General features: G+C 42.6%; 1 protein-coding gene across 6 annotated transcripts in view; it reads left to right on the forward strand.

Annotated features, from left to right (window-relative positions):
- The window catches only part of SPTBN1 (spectrin beta, non-erythrocytic 1), a 192,086-nt gene that overhangs the window by 121,824 nt on the left and 49,912 nt on the right, over nt 1-20,350 (forward strand). For all 6 annotated transcript variants that reach the window (XM_045549604.1, XM_045549609.1, XM_045549606.1 and 3 more), the window contains 5 exons: nt 346-497; nt 13,474-13,647; nt 17,629-17,720; nt 18,985-19,065; nt 19,463-19,578. In XM_045549604.1, coding sequence (XP_045405560.1) covers nt 346-497; nt 13,474-13,647; nt 17,629-17,720; nt 18,985-19,065; nt 19,463-19,578 — 615 coding nt within the window. The remainder of the gene's footprint in view (nt 1-345; nt 498-13,473; nt 13,648-17,628; nt 17,721-18,984; nt 19,066-19,462; nt 19,579-20,350) is intronic.

Genomic DNA, 20,350 nt, shown 5'->3' on the forward strand with positions numbered 1-20,350 from the left:
AAATGAAAGTGAGCAACGGATATTCTACCAGCAGTTTGCCTTGGGAGCTCATATGTTCCCAGACTGTACAATTGCTGTACAGGTGCTCCTTGACTTATGATCGGGTTACATCCCAGTAAACCCATCAGAAAGTTGAAAAATGTTAAGTTGAGCGTGGTAAGTCTGGGAACATCTTGTACTCTCAGAGATGACCACGAATGATAGGTTCTAAGTAGCAGCTTTGTTGGAGTTTAGTTTTGCTGATTTTCCTTTGGCTGGGGTCTAGGGCCCTGCTGGCACGTACCTGCTGCCGCTGCCGCTGCGGCTGTGGTTGGTGATACAAAGTGAGCTCTGTTCTGCTTGCAGATGAACGTGAAGCTGTGCAGAAGAAGACCTTCACCAAGTGGGTTAATTCCCACCTTGCCCGAGTGTCCTGCCGGATCACAGACCTGTACACTGACCTTCGAGATGGACGGATGCTCATCAAGCTGCTGGAGGTCCTCTCGGGAGAGAGACTGGTAAGTGGGGTGTTATGACGTGCCTTGCATCATAAATGGGAAGATATTATTGAAAAATCAAGTGTGGGCTTGTCTCCTGTTGAAATCTGTAATTAATGATTGATATTTTTGAGGAGACTCTGATAGGTGAATGCTTTGGGGAGAGCCCCAGCGTTACCTTCTGCATCTGGGTGATGTTCTTGACCTGTAATAATGCAGCCTCGTCTTGGTAATTTTGAGGTTACTGCCTTTGGTCAGAAAGTTCTTGGCTACTGTCCCTGTTAAACAGGGCATGGTGCTGGAATTTGAAGGGCCAGGCTTGGGCGCTGGCTTCAAGATGAACCTGTATCCCACATAAGATAATGGAATGTTTTCTAAATTTGTCTTGATTCTCTGGAAAATCTGAGCTGTCAGCTTAAAGTGGAAAGAATTGAATTCAGTAGTCTCTGACATTTTCTGTTTTCTTTCCTGCATGCTTTTTATTTTGGGGGTACAGGGAGAGGCTGGTATTTTGTCATCTCCTTGGAAACGAAGCTTCTGATGAATTCACCCTGCCTTTTTGGGCAGGGAATTTGTCAGCCTACAGTGAAAATTTTATCCTCATTCTGTTTCCCAGACCTGCTGCGGCCCCCTCTGATGTGACTTTTGTTTATGCACCTTAAACCAAAGAAGCTTAAACCAGTCACCGTGACTGACCCAGCAGGTTTTGTCTCGCCTTGGCTTGAAAGTGGATGCTGTATTCTCCCAGAGCACATGCAGTACCATAGGTGGTGGTGGGGCTGAGCCAGCAGCCGCCGCCCAGGGATAGAGCACCACATCTGCACTGACATCACCAGGAAAATATGATGCTGGTGGTTGACAGGGCTGCCAGAAGCCTTATTTTTAACTTGATCTCCACCCTGTAGCTTGCCAGCCGCAAGGGCCTGTGTGCAGACCAGCCCCATGCCTCTGATTGCAGGCAAGGGGCTAAGGTTATGTGTTGTATTTATTATCAGCCCACGGACGGAACTGCCTCCTTGAGCCTGGGAGAAAATGGAGCCAGAGTATTCTCTTCCCTGTCCTTCTGTTCAAGAACAGGGACCTCCGAATGATAGTGAAGCCCTGTCTTATCCATAGTGAGTTTTGTCCATGCTGTTTGTTCCGTAAGCATGTAGGTCTTGTTGCCTTCTTCCCTGTGAGTTTGTGGGTCAAACTAGACAAACAAAGTTGTCCCCTGCTCAAAACCATGATGGCTGCAAGAAGGAGGTTGGTCTGTAGTGTGGGGAGGGGACAGTGGGCCCACGTTGGGAGTGCCACTGGGCCATTTATTGCATTTTGATTTTTTTGAAGTGAGTCTTGTTTGAGAGCCTAGGCAAGCATTTTTGTGACACGCAGCTTTAAATATAATTTTTACAATCAGATGTTTTTTCTGTACCTCTCAACCTTTTCTTTTTTTGCCTCTTAATATTAACCTAGTATGATTGCTTATTGATTTTTTTTTTTTTTTGGAATGTTGTTTTGAAAGTAGCTAAAAAAAATCATTAAAGGTCATGTGGATAGAAATTAGTTTGAACATTTATTTTTGTTCCAATAGGATTCAATCTTCCATGCTATAGGGAGTAAACTGTTCACTTTCAAAGACCCATAATTCTTTTATATCAAGAAGATTGTGTCCTTGATAACATCCATATAATAAATGGGATCAGGCCCCATTGCCCTTTATTCTGAACAGGGTAATAAAAGTACTAGTAGAGAGAAAAAAAAAACAGCCAGCAAAGAATAATTCCTATTTGTGTGTGACTGTGTCTCACTCCTCTTTATTTGCTAGCAATGAAATTTTGTTTGCAGTGACCCAGAGACCTAGGAGAGTGGGATGAAGAAGGTATGAAGGCTACTGTCTCCAACCTCTTAGGCAATCAGCGTCAAGAATTTTGTTGAGCAATGACACAGTACTTTGTAAAGCCCCAAGTGCCTTAACTTTTATTACCCATTCCTCAGAGCCATCGTGGATTATAGATTGAGCAGTCCAATTAATTTTCTCATTCCAAAAATAAGAATACCACAGATGGAGTGAGCTAAAGCTCCTGTTCTTGACTGGAGCTTTTCAGCCTCTAAACTCGTGGTCTGGTTGGTTCATAGAACTTTTTGGAAGGGACACAAACCACACTGCTATTGGCTGGAGAGGCTCAGGTTAGAGACCTTCCCTACCGGGGACCTCCATGAGAGCTTGCCCCAAAGGATCCTTGTATATTCAGATTCCAAAACTAATGAGGTGGTTAGAGCTTCTAGGCCTGGGTAAAATTAACATCCCTAGCTAAGTGTGTCATCAGATAACATTAGCCTGGGCTTTCTGCACCAGTGATCCAAAACCCTGGGTAACATAAACATAAACATTTGCGCTCTATCTGGAGCTGACAGCCAGCCAGCGTTTCAGCCCCAGCACTTAACCACCAGCTTGGCAGTAGATAGTCGATAAATGTTTGAGGGACTAGATGATTCAAATTTAGTTTGTTAATAAATTCTTACAGCTAATTTCTTTACAGAGGAGGGTAGGGGGGTGTGTGTTTGTGTGTGTGTGTGTTTTTCTGAGTGAAGTTCAAAGAAACATTAGTTTAGTGATCCAGACAATTCCACCCTAACCTTGCTGTGGATTTTGGCTCAATAGTGTTTGAATTAACTTTGAGCAGGCTTTAGGTAGGCATTTGGGTTATTAGGGAACTTGATTGATTCTACTTGGGAACATCAGAAGGCAGAAATTCTCTTCTCTGGTCCTGGCCTGGGCAGGATCTATGTCCAGAAGTAGCCACCCACTCTTCTCAGGTGTGTCGGTTCATGACGTGATGAGAAACTGTGGGACTGAGCCAGGACGCTGCTGCTGATTGGACTGATGAGAAGGAAAACCATTCCTTCCCAATACCTGTTCTGAAATCACTGTGCACTGTAACTCCTCATAAAGGTCTTGCTTTAGGTAAAAGTGTGAGCACAGAACCTGTGCTGGTCACTTTGTAATTGGACCTAGATCTCAGGACCAGACTATAACACGACTTAAGGGGTGAAGATTTGTCCCACAGCAGCACTGACCTTTGGAGGGAGAGGGACCCCTGGGATAACATCACCAGGCCTGTTGTGCTTTAGGGTGAGGAGACACCCACAGGTCATAACCCAGGAGAGACACTTGGCTGTGCGTGCTGCCTTCCCCACGTGGGCCTCCACACCGAAGTAAGATGGCCGGCTTTTTGCCTTGCCCCTGCCAGGCCAAGCCCTCACCTCTACCTGAGATAGAGCGAGGTTTTGCAACCCCCAGCAGTCAATTATCACTGGCATTTGCTGGCCTGTTATTTCCTGATATTCTGCCTTCTTACTCCATCAGTCCATCTCTAAGAAGAGAAAGCAGCAAAAAAGGCTGTTTTGTTTTGATTTTTGTTTTGTTTTTTTGTCCACCATTAATTCCAAAACAGGCTGAGCTAGGTGGAGAAGATAGATTTAACATGAGATTTGTTAAGCTTTAAATCCCACATTGAACTGCTGAGTTTTTTCATAAAACCTTTGTTAAGACAGCCAGGCTGGTATGTATTTATTGAAACAGGATTTGTGGTCTGGCCACAGGACCTAGCTGAGTTTTTTTTTTTTAAGTATCATTCATATGGGAGAATTTACTTTGGTTCTAAACAACCAGCCACAGAAGAACTTCCGTAAAATGGGGGTCTAAATTACACAAATTTGAAAGGTGGAATATTAGAGTTACCATATGATAAAGAGCCAAATGAATGTCCCCAAAGCCTTAGAGTTCAGAAGGGGAAATGAGTCCCTGGATGGGGTGTCAAGAAACATTAGTAGGTGGTTGGGGTTCCTGCTGGATCCAGGAGGAGAGGTTCAAATATATGTAGCCTTGGCCAGATGTGGTGGTTCACACCTGTAATCCTAGCATTTTGGAAGGCTGAAGCAGGAGAATCACTTGAGGCCAGGAGTTTGAGACCAGCCTGAGCAAGAGGAAGAGCCCATCTCTACCAAAAATAAAAAAATTAACGGAGCGTGGTGGTATACATCTGTATTCTAGCTTCTTGGGAGGCTGAGGCAGGAGGATTGCTTGAGCCTAGGAGTTAGAAGTTGCAGTGAGCTATGATGATGCCACTGCACCTGAGCCTGGGTAAAAGGTGGAGACCCATATATATATAGGTAGGCAGAGGATTTTGAGTGTTAGCTGTGAGATAAGCTTGTGTGACAGCTCCTGGTTAAGATGAAGTACAGAGAGCATTTGGAAGAAGGCATCAGGACTGTGATATTGGGCACGTTTCCTGGCTAAATTGATGTTCATTGGTAACTTCAGTATGTATCACTTTTAGTGTTTACAGAGTACTGTCACACTCACTATCTCGTTCAGTTCTTATAGTCTAATGAAGTGGGCAACTTACTAACTCTGCTTTATAAGAAGAAACAGGCAGAGTTATCAGTGATTTGCCCAAGGCCAGTACTGCTGGTATGTGATACAGCGTGGCCTGCAGTCCACCTTCCCATCCCACTGGGTCCTTAAGAGTGGGTCCCTGCCAGGGAAGCAGGAAGTAATGGGACTTGACAATGAGGCATTCCTTGATTAATTCTAATTGGGCAGAAATCACTAATACTGTTCTGAAAGCTGAAAGTTTGACATGAAAGAAAGAGTTGGGGGACTAGTGTTAAATGAGTTTGTATTTGTGGCATATTGAAAGAGATTTTGGAATTAGTGCATCCCATCCTAGCCTGTGTATTCAGTAGAGGCATTTTTGTATATGTGTGTAGCAAAAATCTATTTTTGATTAGAAGACAAATAGATAAAAAGCTTCCATCGCACTGGTACAGTGGGACCGGTTAGTGTCTTTTCTCTACTTCTTTACTTGAACAAGAGATCAGCAGGCTTTGGAATTCACCTTGGGCACTAGCTGATCTTCTACCCTGCAGCATCTGTATATTGTATGTTATAGATGGAAGTGACTTTAGTGGCCACTAAGTTAAATCGCTTTACTTTGTAGATACTGTAAGAGAGAATAAGTGACCAGCAAGGCTGTCCAGCTAGCGCAGCAACCACAACCCTTGGAGAAGTGTCACTCCAGGGAGCTGCAGGGGTTGCTTTGGACAACTGTGGAGGAAGAGGAAACAGGGATTACCTGGGTGGACCAGGGCAGCCCAGCTCCCCAGGGACCTCCCAGACACCCTGCCAGAAACCTTCCCTTGTGTCTTACTCTCCCTTTCAAAACGGAAGCGAAATCAGCTCCAGGAAGCATTTGTTTCCTCTTTTCCATCTCTGGGCTCTGACAAAAACCCATGCTATTGTAATTATTCCATAATTCTCCAAATCCTGCCCGGCAGAGTGTAACTGACCCAAACTCAAGGCTGGGCATGCAGATGGGGCATAGCTGAGGACCTGGGAGGGACGGTCCATCTCCCCCCTTCCTCTCTAAGGGTTTTGGGTGCGTGATGGGGGGGGCGGGGAATTTGCCCAAGGCCACACTGCTTCTCAGAGGCAGGGTTTGGACTAACTGCTCTGATAAGCCGTTAGAATTATGTTTTCACAACTTAGAGGTAGTTGTTTAGCCTCATAATTCCCTCTCCTCCTTTGGAGTCAGAAGATGGGTCTGAAATAGAGTTGTGGTTGGTAAAGATCTGAGACTAGAAAGGGACCTTGGGAAGGGAGAACAGGAAAAGTGCCTGCAAAAAAACACAGGGACTGTGGTGTGGGAGGGGAAGGGAAGCTTGTTAAAATGATTTAAAGGAGGATCAGTAAAAATAGGCATTTCCTCAGAGGAACTGCCTCCTTGCCTGCACAGCCGCCTTGACGGTAGGTCCCGTGAGCCTGGTATTGATCTTGGCTCCACATTAGTGGCATTTCAGACTGTCCTGTCAGAAATGACGTACAGGGCAGAAATGCACATGTTGCTGTGGGAACGGACACGTAGGAATCTGATGATAATTAAATGGAGGCAAGACAGGGAGCGCTTTCCTGGACAGAATGAGCCACTCTTGGGGCGAGGCTTTCAGAAAGTGTTTATCACAGAGAGGTGCTCCCCTCCCTGGCCCATTGTGTAAAGTTTTCTCCATTGTTATCTCTTCTTCCTTTTGAGAAGATGAAGTTTAGTAATATAAAAATAGCTCTTTATAAAAATGAAAACTGTCTGCCAGATGGGAACCGAGTCTCTAATTTCCTTTCACATGGAAATGGGTATTCTGTACATAGTCCCCGTATTCTGGGTTCTGGGTTCTTGTTGTAGCATAAAGAGGGTGAGCTTTGAGTCTCAGTTTACCATGTACTAACTAGCTCGACAGATTATTTCATTTCTCTGAGCCAGTATGTCCTCATTTGTAAAATGACAATAATTATTATAACACAGGGTTATTGTGAGGATTAGATGTGATCACAGCTATAAACCACCCAGCAGAGAGAGGCAAACACTGTAGTTGCTCAGTAAATGGCAGCTAAGAATTTTTAGATCTTGGGAGCTATGCAGTTTATGTGACCAACATGTTTCTATGTTGAGATCATTATCACCTCTTGAAATAAATTTCTCATAATGATTGCTTCCTAAACTTGTCTAAGTATTATGCATGAAAACATTTTAGAAGCCCTCTCTAAGGCAGATAGAACACAAGTCATGAGAGTTTGGTGTACTTGAGTTTTAGTCTTGATCTCACTGTCCCTCGAATTGTGCCACCAGTACATCATCTAACCTGCCCATATCTTGTTTGTTCTTGTTATTCTGAGGCTTGCTGGGTTCTCGGGTTGCATCTGGCATGGCCAGTCAGCATCACCATGGAGTCCCTGTGATGTGGCATTTGACTTCTTCACCCTATGGGAATGTGTTTGGGCCCCAGTCACCACCCTCCCTCACCCTCACACCCCATATTCATGTGGAAATGCACACAATTTCCACTGAGATTTTGTAGAGAGAGAATAGATGCGTGGAATGTTTCACATGTGTTTCCTGTTTGTGGGGAGAAGATTCTGAGAGGACCACTTTCTCTACTGCATAATTTGAATGTAAGTCAGACTTAAGTGATTATTTGAGATCATGGTTTCAGGATAAAGTCTGGAAGAATGGTGGTTATGTCATGCCAGATGGAGCCTGGGAAGGTACCGACAGCCCCTCATCTGTTCCTCATTCTTCTTTTCCTTAGCTTCTTCCAGTTCCATCCACACTGTTCCCCTCACCCCCAATTTGGAAAATAATCCTTTCTGACCTCCTAAAGGTGGACAATGAGAATGTCTGCTGCAGTTACAAAGATGCCTCCCTCCTCCTTGCTCTGAGATCGCAGCATGAAGACACTTTCTTTGTAAAGGAAACAGCACGTGTAGGTGGACCACTCACTATCTCACTATTCAGGTGCACAGACTGACAAGAGATGAGAGGAAGAGGCCGCTGAACGCAAAAAAAAGTGTCAGAAGCCCTTGGACCAGAATTCACACACCTTTCTTAGAGACAGTCTCTGTCTCTCAACTTTGAACAAAGTTTTAACCAGGAGTTTCATTGAATCCAGAAGCCACCTGGATATTAGAAGAACAAGGGACTGCTTTGAATAGTCACCTTTTCCAGCTGTGAGAAATGATCCAAGAGACAGAAGGAAAGACCAAAAGAGCACGCATAAGAACTATATGCAGAGTTCTGTGACTTCTTACTCCAGGGGAGTGGCCCTGCCCACCTCCTCAGGGACAAGGCTGATTCCACACACGTCTCTTTGTTGAGGAAAGAAGCGTAATTATGTCCAGCATAGCCAGGCCAGCGTTAGGAGGATAATGGGTGTGCCTTTGAAAGAGTGAGCACTGGTGTGGCCTCAGGCAGCAGTAGAATCAGAGACTCAGAATTTTAGATTAGGCCACCCCCATTCTATTTTATATCTATTTTTTCCTACTTCATTAGATTGCTTGATTTTGATGTCATATAATCACCTGGCATAACAAAAATAACAAATCCTAGCATTTCTCACATATCTGAATTAAATTAGTTTTGAAATTTCCAGAGAGAAAATTCTCCCCACCCCCTTTGGTGTAAGGAAGGTTATAATAATGTGAAAAACTTGATGTTTAGAGACATTTCCTTTCCATTGTTATTGCAGTCAAGTTCCACATGTGTGTATTTAACCAACTACAGGTCGAAGATATTTGGGATGAGGGAGAACAAAAAATAACAATATAATACAAATTTAAAAAGCAAAATAGTATAACAACTATTTATATAGCATTTACATTGTATTCGATATTATAAGTAATCTAGATATGATTTAAAGCATACAAGTGAATGAGTATAGGTTATATGCAAAACATAGCATTTTATATTAGGGATTTTAGCATCAGGGATTTTGGTATCCTTAGGGGTCCTGGAACCAATTTCCTGCAGATACTGAAGTATGACTGTATTTGAATATAGAATTTACCACTTGTGGTGGGCCTCTGCTTATAACCTTACTTTGTCAGGGTCAAAGCACATTCTTTTATTCTTGCTTGTCTTTTTTTGTAAGAGAAAAGAAAGTAAAAAATAATAATAATCTTAGACTGGACAGACTTTTTTTTGAGACAGGGTCTCGCTGTGTCCTCTGGGCTAGAGTGTAGTGGTGTCATCATAGCTCACTGCAACCTCAAACTCCTAGGCTCAAACGATTTTCCTGCCTCAGACTCCCTAGTAGCTGGGACTAAAGGCGTGTGCCACCATGTCTGGCTAATTTTTCTATTTTTTGTAGAGACGGGGTCTCAATCTTGCTCAGGCTGATCTTGAATTCATGGCCACCAGCAATCTTCCTGCCTCAGCCTCCCAAAGTGCGAGCTGGGCAGACTTTTAAAATGGCCACTTGTTACCCAAATAATCTTCCTGTTGGATGTTTTCCATCTAGCAAATAACTGAGGATCTTAACTACAGAGGGAAATGTGGGGAATGGATAAGATATTAACATAGGGATGGCTACTGCCCTTACCTGGGTGTGCCCAGTTTGCTGCATACCTGGCCACCTTTCCCCGGTGAGGACAGCTCATAGCACGCACCAAACCCAATCCATCTGTGTGCATTCAGTTCACTCTGTACAGGCTCTGTGCTCAGAACTAAACCAAAGACCCCCGAGGATATACTAATAGTAGAAGTGTAAAGCATCATCCCTGCTCTCAGGAAGCCAACAATCTAGTTGGAAGTAATAAAAGCAGCATATGAAATAACAGCAAAAATACAAGATAATGATTAGTTCCTGAGCTGTGTTGTCCAGACCAGTGTGTAGAGTTGCAAGGAAAGGGAGACCTGTGAGAACTGGATGGTTAGAAATGTCTCCAAGAAGGAAAAAATGGGCCTTGACCGGAGCCTTGGAAGGTGGTGGATGGGGTGTGGGGAAGTATCTGAGGAGATACTGGGAAGCCAGGACAACAGCCACCAAGTCAAGCAGGCTAGGTGCATCCTGCTGTCAAGTGGGTGTGTGCATCCTGGCGGCATCTTTGTGGCATGGTGACACCAGCTCTCTAGGTGCACCCTCTCCTAGAGGAGAAGTGATAAGAAATAGGAAGATGAGAAAGATGGAGCCAGGTGGAGGGGAGAGCGTGAGCTTGGTCTTGCATAGTAGAGATTCATTGAAAATTGTATGTATGTGGATATATGTTTATGCAATTGTCCCTTGAATAAAGCAGGGGTTAGGGATGCCAACCTCCACTGTCAAAAATTCGTGTGTAACTTTTGACTCCCCAAAACTTAACTGATAATAGCCTCCTGTTGATTACAAGCCTTACCCATAACATAAACAGTTGATTAACACATATTTTGGGTGTTACATGTATTACATACTATATTCTTATAATAAAGTAAGCTAGGGAAAAGAAAATGTTATGAAGAAAAGAAAGAGAAAATGTATTTACTATTCATTAAGTGGGAGTGGATCATTGTAAAGGTCTTCATCTTCAGTGTCTTCACACTGAGCAGACTAAGGAAGAGAAGGGGGGGTTGGTCTTTCTGTCTCTCCGGTGGCAGAGGCAGAAGAGGTGAAGGAGGTGGACAGGGAGACAGGAGAGACAGGTACACTAGGTCTGACTTTATGGAAATACATCGTAATTTGTCTGACTTTTTTGCTTTTTCATTTCTCTAGAAATGTTTCTATATGGTACCAGTCCTTCTACCACCTGCTGTAGTTACAGTGCTGGTATCATAGAAGGGTCCACGTCATAAAAGAAGTCAAAAGCAGTCTTGAATAATCAGAACCCTTGTGCAAGGTTGTCTAACGTCAGTTTGTTTTCTGGCACTGCTGCTTGTGTGTTGTCTTCCCCATTGTTGGCACTTGTTCAGAAGCACTTATCTCCATCAGGGAGTCTTCAGTTAATTCTTCTGGTGTGGTGTCTGCTAGCTCTCGAGTTTCTCTAAGATCCATATCTTGAAAACCCTTCACCCCCCCCCACCTTTTTTTTTTTTTCCGCCATATTCACAGTATCTTGCATGATTTCCTTGATTGGCTCTGTTATAAATCCTGTGAAGTCAAGCACAACATCTGGACACAGTTTTCACCAGCAGAAAGTTATTGTTTTGGGCTTAAATGGCTTTTTCTATAACAAGGATGGCATCTTCAATAGAGTAATCCTTCCAAACTTTCATGATGTTCTCTCAATGGGGGCTCTCTTCCATAGCGTTGACAATCTTTTCCGTAGAGTATTGTGTGTAATGATCCTTTAAGGTCCTTACGACCCCCTGATCTAGAGACTGAACTAGAGATGTTGTGTTTGGGGGCGAGTAGACCACATTGACACCTTCAGTGTTGAACTCATGGGGTTCTGGGTGGCCAGGGACACTGTCCAACATCAGAGGAACTTTAATAGGCAGTTCCTTACTGGCAAGGTACTTTCTGAGTTTAGGGACAAAGCATAGATGGAACCAACCCAGAAATGGTGTTCTCATTATCCAGGCCTTCTTGTACAACCAAAAGACTGGCAGCTGGTGTTTATCTTTTCCCTTCAAGGCTCGTGGGTTAGCAGCTTTATAGATAAGGCAGTCCTGATCATAAACCTGACTCATTAGCAGAAAACAGTAGAGTTAGCGTATCCCTTTCTGCCTTAAATCCTGGTGCTTGCTTCTCTTCTTTACTAATAAATGTCCTTTGTGGCTTTTTTCTACAGAATGGGGTACTTTTCGTCTTCATTAAAAACCTGTTGCAGCAGATATCCTTTCTCCTCAGTGATTTTCTTAATGGTGTCTGGGAATTCGTCTGCTGCCTCTTGGTGGGCAGAAGCTACTTCTCCTGTTACCTTGATACTTCTTAAGTCAAAACCTCTTTTCAAAATTACCAGATCATCCTTTGTCAGCATTAAATTTTCTAGCTTTAGATCCTTCACCTTCGTTTTGCTTTAAGTTGTCATGTAATGACTGCTTTTTCTTGAATCATGTTAGTCTATAGGCTTGCTTTTCTTATAGCAATCCTGCACCCACATAAAAGCTACATTTTCAATATGGAATAAAAAGGTATTTCACAAAACGTGCAAGGCTTCATGCCTACTAGCATGGCTGCAGTGATGGCTTCACGAATTTTTTTTTTTTTTTAATTTTTAATCTTGAAAATGGCAGTCAACCACAGTTGTAGGCCTCAACCTATGATGCATAGCAAGCAATTTAGCTTTTGCTTGTAATATTATGACTTTTCTCTGCTTTTTGGGTGCACTTCCAGCATCACTAATGGCACTTTGTATCTGTGCCATGATATTATTCAAGGTTTATGGTATTATATTAACATGATGAAAAATACCCAAGAACCATGAGAGATGACTTTTTATTGCAATACACAATTTACTGGAGAGACAGTGTGGAGGTGATTAGCGTCATAGGCGTTTTAAGCAGATACTGACAACACTTGAGCTCACCATAATAGCTGCAGGAGGTGGCTATGAAATTATTACAGTAGTGCAGTAATAATTGTGCACTATAGTTCATTTATGCAGTTATAACTTAATACTAATCTTTACATTTGTTTACATTTCTTTTGACTGCAAATTGTGCCAAGTGTGGTCTGTGTTTGTGTAAGTTTTGATACATTTTAACATTATGTTTGTATATATTTTATGGTAGTGATAAAATAGACCAGCATCTACATGTATTTATGCATTCATGACATAGCTTTTTCTTAATTTTTTCGCTATTTCTAGGCTATGCCATTCGAGTTTATTCTAATTGTTACAAGTTAAAAAATTTTTCCAATGTATTTATTGAAAAAAATTCTGCATATAAGTGAACCTGCACAGGTTGCTTGTGTTGCTCAAGGATCAACTGTGTGTGTACATATATGTAGTATATATTTATAGCAGATACATATATCTGTTAGATGTAGCAGAGATACAGATAGAGATAGAGAGATATATAGTAGATGTATATACACTTCACTTTATTTAAATGTTCACCTTCCACGAGCCTCTTTTAGATTTTGATATAACTGGGTAAAAGGAAGAAACATATGGAATATAAACAGATTAGACTACTCTCATGTATTTTTTCTTTTTCTTTTCTTTTAGTAAGTTACACCCTTTTGCTTAACTGCTTCCTCATGCCCTTGACAAAACCACCACTTGGAAATTATCCTGATTTGGTATTGTGTCCTGTTTCCATTTTGAGTCAACCTTAGGAAATGACCCAAACCAGTGGGTGGAAAACCTGTTTTTATGTGTAAAGCAATCAGAAAATCCTCACAGGTGTTTTGTCACACATCTACAAAAATTTGTATGGATAGCAGCAGTAGCGTTGAAATTCTCAGTGAAAATTCGGTTTCTCTTTTCTCTAAACTTCCACTTTCTATGCTCATTTTAAAATTGTGTAGCTTCCTTGATTAAATACTCTCTAAAGAAGAATTTGTTCCCATCCCCTAATGTAAATTTTTCTCTCCTGTTGCTGTTGGATAAGTGCTGTCCTTGGGCAGAATGAGCACGTTTGTTAAATTTCTGGTTTGGGTGGAAGAGCACCACAGGAATGGGTGTGTGTAACTCTAGACAGTAACTTGGGCTGCCTTTGCCCTGTTGGGTGATCTTTCTCCACCTCTGCTCTCCTGTTTCCAGCCTAAACCCACCAAGGGGCGAATGCGCATCCACTGTCTGGAGAATGTGGACAAGGCCCTTCAGTTCCTGAAGGAACAGAGAGTCCATCTTGAGAACATGGGGTCCCACGACATCGTGGATGGGAACCACCGGCTGACGCTCGGCCTCATCTGGACCATCATCCTGCGCTTCCAGGTAAGGGATGCCATCCAGAGATGCTCAGGATTAGGCTGTCCTCCCAGGTATGAGGAGGGCTCCTTGTGGAGCCCCATCCAGAGGGACCAGGAAGACCAGGTTGAAAGCGCTTCTGAGAGTTAAGTATGCTGAGCAGTGTGTCACATCCAGCCTTCAGGATTGATTGCTGCCCTGTCGGCACATGGAAGCTACCACGTCCTCCTGTGGCTTTCCTAGCCCCTGATAGTCTGAGGTCTCCTGTCAGATAGGTCTCAGTAGCACAGGGATTTCCATGCTGCATCCCAGTGTACCATTTCACTGGCACCTCCTCTAAACATCTGGTCTCTGCCACTGGCTCTCAGGAGCAAAGGTGTAAGGATGTAGCCGGTGCTTGGTTACTAGCACTGGACTGTCTGAACTTCACCAAACTGTGGTGTGTATTACAGAATATTTTTAGAAGCTATTTAGGGTTTGTGGGCTCCATTTTCTTCATCTCATTCTCCTTTGGATGTGAGGAAGCAGTTTTCAGGGAGAAAGTACAAAAACCTTACGCTTGTTTGAATTGATGGTGATTTTATGGGTTTTGTTATACTTGAGGGGAAAGGCTCTAAATGAAGAAGTATTTTTTTTTTTTTTTTGAGACAGAGTCTCGCTTTGTTGCCCGAGCTAGAGTGAGTGCCGTGGCATCAGCCTAGCTCACAGCAACCTCAAACTCCTGGGCTTAAGCGATCCTTCTGCCTCAGCCTCCCGAGTAGCTGGGACTACAGGCATGCACCACCATGCCCGGCTAATTTTTTTTTTTTTCTATATATATTTTAGTTGGCCAGATAATTTCTTTCTATTTTTAGAAGAGACGGGGTCTCACTCTTGCTGGTCTCAAACTCCTGACCTCAAGCGATCCACCCGCCTCGGCCTCCCAGAGTGCTAGGATTACAGGTGTGAGCCACCGCGCCCGGCCTGAAGAAGTATTTTTAAGCCAGAAGTTGTTCTCAAGATCATTTTGTCCAATTCTTTCACTTTTTGAGGAAACTGAGGACCCAGAGAAGTTTGGAGCCTTGGCCCAGATTCCACAGCCAGTCAGGATGTGTCTGACCCCCTAAGCGAGAGCACTCAGCACTTCAGGACTGTTATTTCAGGACTGGTTATTTCTCCAGGCACATGCTTCACGATCATGCTTTTCAATTAAAATTTGAAAAGCAGGAAGAACTTCTTACCAGAGTGTCAGGTTACTCTGCAAACAAATATTCTAACAGTCCTGTCTCCTTAGTGACTCTGTTCTCTGTGCCTTTCCTTCCCATTCTGCCTCTTTGATAAAGATCTGCTTGATTTTTCTGGGTAAATAAAAACCTTGCATAAAAAGAGAAAAAGAAAAATCAAATTGAAGCTCTGTTTTCTTATCGAAACTCTGAACTTAGACTATGATGAATCCCTTTTCCTTCTCACTTCCCCTAGGATTGAAAAGAAAAATCAAATTGAAGCTCTGTTTTCTTATCGAAACTCTGAACTTAGACTATGATGAATCCCTTTTCCTTCTCACTTCCCCTAGGATTGGGCTTGAGCCTACACTGCTGTGGGTGTGTGTGGGGGAGGAAGTGGTGGGGGCTAAAATGGAGTTACAGAAAGAAACAGCTCCCTGACTGGCTGGTTCTCAGACCTGGCTGATTATCTGATGCCACTGGGAAAGCTTCTTAATAATTCAGGTTCCCAGGGCCCAGCCTTAGTGATTCTAAGTAAGTAGGTCTGAGAAGGGAACCACTGTTAAAAATGACCTTGTTAATGGAGTTAATTACAACAACCAAGGACATTTTTTTTTCCAGACAGAACTCTTATGTAGGTTTCTATCATTTAGTTCCTGCATGATTTGAAAATGGACTGGATGGCATTGAATTCACTAATTATAGCTCTTGGGTCTTATGCCAACAGAGGTGAGAGTAGCAGGACACTCCTCGAGTTTCACCCCATTTTTGCAGAGTGAAATGTTCTATTTCTATTGCCTTTGGCCTGCAGTAATCAGAGCATGGAAGGGCATTCTGATCGCGGCCTCTCTTGACAGCGGGTCAGTGCCCGTGTTGGGGAGCTGGCACACACAGCCCTTTTCAAGATTCTCAGCATGATTTGGGTTGAGTCATTGACTAATTAGCTTCCTGTCAGCTTGTTTGTTCCTATACTTCAACCTGTAAATGCTGATGTGTATTTTCTCACTTTCCTTTGAGAAAAGAGACATAGACTGTTGATGTTACTGTATGGCCTGCAGTGCTGGTACCTTAACATGACTCAGCTTCTTCCAGCAGCTTTATTAAATTACCACCTGTTCCACAAATATGTACGATTCCACATCAGCCAAGGCCCAGCTCAGATTTTGTCTCCTTGGTGAACTTTCCCCACATAGCTACAGAGATCTCCCTCTGCCCCAGCTCCTGAACATGCGCCAGCACATGTGCGGGTGCACACGTGGACGTGTACCCCTGAGCTCCCAGGATGTAGCCTGCCCCGTGTGTACATAGCAGGTGTCCATTAACTACTGATGACAGACAGGTGTTAATGCTGCTGTACCTTTAAAAGAGGGTAAAACACAATGTGAGAAACCGGAATGAAAGTCTCTGAGTTGAGACAGGGAACTGTCTTCATTTCAGAAGGGTAGACTTTGTTTGTGGATCAGCAAATCTGCGAACAGATACCCTTCCTCACACAGAAGCATAAGAAAGCTGACAGGGGCTACTGTGTAAAGCTGTAGCCTGCCTTTCCTAGCGAGTCTGTGTCTCACCCCTTGAGTGAGGGTGCTGCTTTCACATTCCTTTCCTGCACATGAGCTAATGATCCTAACAATAGAGATTGGGGTTTATGCAAACTCAGTTGTCACATTCTTAACCACAGTGAAAAATAGAGAAAATTTTTTAAGTGTAGTTTCAATTCTTAGATATTATTCCTAGTTGTAAGTTTCTAGCTTTTAAATATTGTATTTATATATTTTGTCCTCCTTCTCTTTTTCAAGAAGAATTCTGGGAAGTATTTGTAGATTGAATGGAGAGAGGTGGTTTGACAGGGGGCAGGGCAGAGAAGCTTGGAATGGTTACGGCTGGAAGGCGATAGATGACCTGGCCAACAGCATCCACTCCCAACCCCATCCCACATTTTATTATACATAAGGAAACATCTGTATTTACATATTATACATAAAGACAGAGGGGTATTTGGAACATTTGTCTAAAATCTTATAGCTGGTACCTGGCTCCTTATCTAAGAACTAACATTTATGGGTGCTTACCATGAGGAGCTCAGTACTTCATGCTTTTTATCTCATTTAAGCAAGTAACAGTGCTGTGAGGTAGCCACTGTTTTTATTGCCACTCCTCAGATGAGGAAACTGAGGATCTCACCCAAGGACACACAGTAGGCGGTAGAGCCTTAATTCAGACCCAGGCAGTCTGATTTTTGTGCTGATAGACCAGGCTTTATGTATAATGTTGAAAATGTGCCGTCTGTGAGTAGCTTATGAATGCAGACTGTGGAAGCACAGCATTTAAACATGCTCTTGCTCTGAGAGTTTGGGTCAGCATTCAGGAGATGGTACGCACAGTATCCTCATCCATGAAGGTGGCACCCTGGTTTAAAAAATGTTTGGTTATGAAAAGCCCAACTTAATATTTTTCTGGGGTCTGATGAGGTTTCAGATGTACTGTATGAACCACTGTGCTGGCCTGTAGTTGGAAAGATGGGCTATTTTGGGTGCAGACGTGACCTCTACTAGGTGCTGGGAACTCATGCTGGGAACTAGTCTTCCCTTCAGCCTCAGCTCTGTGCAAAGTAGAAAACCTAGTTCTGGTTGTGTTTCTGAAGTGAGCCTTGACTTCAGGAATTAGTTTTCATTGACATGGTAGATAGTCTGCAGGGCAAAGCTTTGATCCAAAGGTGATTGTTTATGTATATGCAGACTTGTTCTTCAGTGGCTCTTGTTAGGCAGCTGATCCACCTAGCCGTATGATATTTCTTTGTAAATCTTAGATCCAGGATATCAGTGTGGAAACTGAGGACAACAAAGAGAAGAAATCTGCCAAGGATGCATTGCTGCTGTGGTGCCAGATGAAGACAGCTGGGTAAGTGTGAACTTGAAGGGTGTCGGGCGCTTCTTCCAGGACTGAGTTCCACCGTAGTCATCACTTAGCAAGTGTTGACAGATATCTTTTCCATTACTTCCATTGAGAAGCCTTATTAGCGTGTAAGCAGTTGATATTTGACTTTTCAGCTAGCTCCCAGAATGGAAAGGGTTCTGATTTATATTTTGGACCTGCCACATCATCACAGTCAGATTCCTTCTCTTTATTAAGGAAGCTCCAGAGTGCATTATATTCTGAATTTTTAAACCATGGAAGCATTTTTAGGAAGCACATCCATGACATTTTAAAAATACAGTTGTGGGTTTTTTTCCTCCTTTTGATTTCTGCTGTTTGGGGGAGCTTTGTGCATTAAACTTTAATCTTTTTACATTATCTGTCTCAGTTTTCCTTCCTTTTATACTTCCATTGAAATTTTAGTGAAGATATTTTTAGAGAACATCTTTTTTGTTGTTCACTGAAGCTGTCAAGGCTCAACTGATGCTAAACCTTTAAAGTTCTCATCAAATTGGTTTAGGGTCATAAGTACTCATTGAGAACCAACTTTCTATCAGATTAGTTAGAGTTACTATCAGAACTACTTTAAGGGTAGATGTAACTAATGAACAGGAAGTGTGGAAACTATAAATTATTAATAGCTATTGGCCTAATAAAGGGGTCAAGTCAGATATGAACCTTTATCAACCACAGATAAAAAGTTACTAATAATCAACATGGTATAGAATGTCTGATTTATTATGGATAAGTTTCAAACATGTTTTTCAGGGAGGTACTTGTTTTACAAAACTTCATCCAATTAAGTGATTTAAGGAAAAAAGAAAGATGAATGTCACCTGAACAGGTAATCCCCACATTTGTTGTCCCAGAGTAATGTGTGAAGTTGGATTTCAGTGACTACAGATCCTGGCGTATTTGCAGGTGGAGCAGAGAGCCAGAGGAAGCAGTCCTCAGAGGCGTCTGGTTGTGGTCACTATTTCCTGAGTAAGAATAGTATTTTAAATCTAGGATACAGTTCACATCTTTTGTGTGATTGAATTGCCAAGCAAGAAAAGCCACATGGATTTATATTTTATTTTTATCTTATAGCAAGCTGGAGTTGATGGGATATTTGTTCTGACTTGATTGTCCTTCTTGATATTCATTGCCTTAGGTTTTATAACAAACTTTTTTAACACTGCATTTAGCAAAAATATAAACCTTTATTTAGTAATTCTGTTGTTTTTCTCTTGTGTTTTGTCCTTGGCAGGTACCCCAATGTCAACATTCACAATTTCACCACCAGCTGGAGGGACGGCATGGCCTTCAATGCACTGATACACAAACACCGGTAATTCCGTAGAAGTCATGCTAGCAATTACGGGGTTTCAGAGTGTTGCCATCCTTCTGTAGCACATCTGGGTGACTTTTGATTCTCATATCCATTGCCTTGGATGTTGTACCGTGGTAGAAATTCATACGTTCCATGTGAGGAAAATATGGAAGAATATGTAAATTCTCCCAAACAAAATAAACAAATTCACTCACCATCTCTTCTCTTAATAAACTTAGAAGTATTTTATTCAAAAATGAGGTTTCATTGTTTGATGATTACATAATATTTTAGAGTTTTACTCCACTAAGTGGTTATTTTAACATTTTTGGAGCAATAATTGTATCTCATTGGTGACATGATTTCCTTTCAAACCCTGATTTTTGTTATATTTCGCTATTGTTGTTCTACACAGGCCTGACCTGATAGATTTTGACAAACTAAAGAAATCCAATGCACACTACAACCTACAGAATGCATTTAACCTAGCAGAGCAGCACCTGGGCCTCACCAAACTGTTGGACCCCGAAGGTAAGGACTCAAGGGATAAAAGCTGGGACTTTTAGCATCTGTAGCATCGAAGTGTTAATATAAAATCTGCTTTGTGTCAGTATGTTTTATTTGTACAACATGTTTTGGGAATTATCATAGGAAGAATAACTTAATTTTGGTTATGAGAATTATTTGAGGATTTGTAGAAAGGGTGACATTCAAAAAGGCCTTGAAAGATGAGTATGATTTAAACAGAGTCTGAAGGAGAAGGCATGCAGGCTTGCATGAGCAAAAGTACAGAACCAGGAAAGAGGAAAGTATGTTTGAGGACCAGCAATCCAATGGGAATGGTGTTTAGGGTAACAGGGAATACCACTGCAAAGTGAATGGGACCCCCACAGGCTAAAACCTTTAGAAGTTATTCAGCATGCAATGGGGAGTCATTGAAGGTTCTTAGCAGCTGTGCTCAGAATAGAGAACCTGGCCTAGGCTTGCAGTGAATGCTTGCTGTCTGACATTCATCTGAAGTTGGCAAGCAGGTTAGTTTTGGATGAGTAGAGATTGGAGGCAAGGGCCTCGTGAGGAGGCTATGCTTTGTTTGCTTATGAGCAAGTAAGAGCTTAAATGAGGAAGGCGTATTCTGGCAAGGGGAGTGTGGGGGTGGGAAAAGGAACAGCACTCTCAGGCCTTTATGGCTGACCACATCCCATTCTCTGTGCGGCACTGATACCTCTACTCGTGGGTCCCTGCATGACATGGAGCTGACCTGCGAGGGATAGTCCCCCAGCTTATAGCTCTCTACTTAACAAAA

Source organism: Lemur catta, chromosome 4 (genome assembly GCF_020740605.2).
Source record: "Lemur catta isolate mLemCat1 chromosome 4, mLemCat1.pri, whole genome shotgun sequence".
Classification (NCBI taxonomy): Eukaryota; Metazoa; Chordata; class Mammalia; order Primates; family Lemuridae; genus Lemur; species Lemur catta.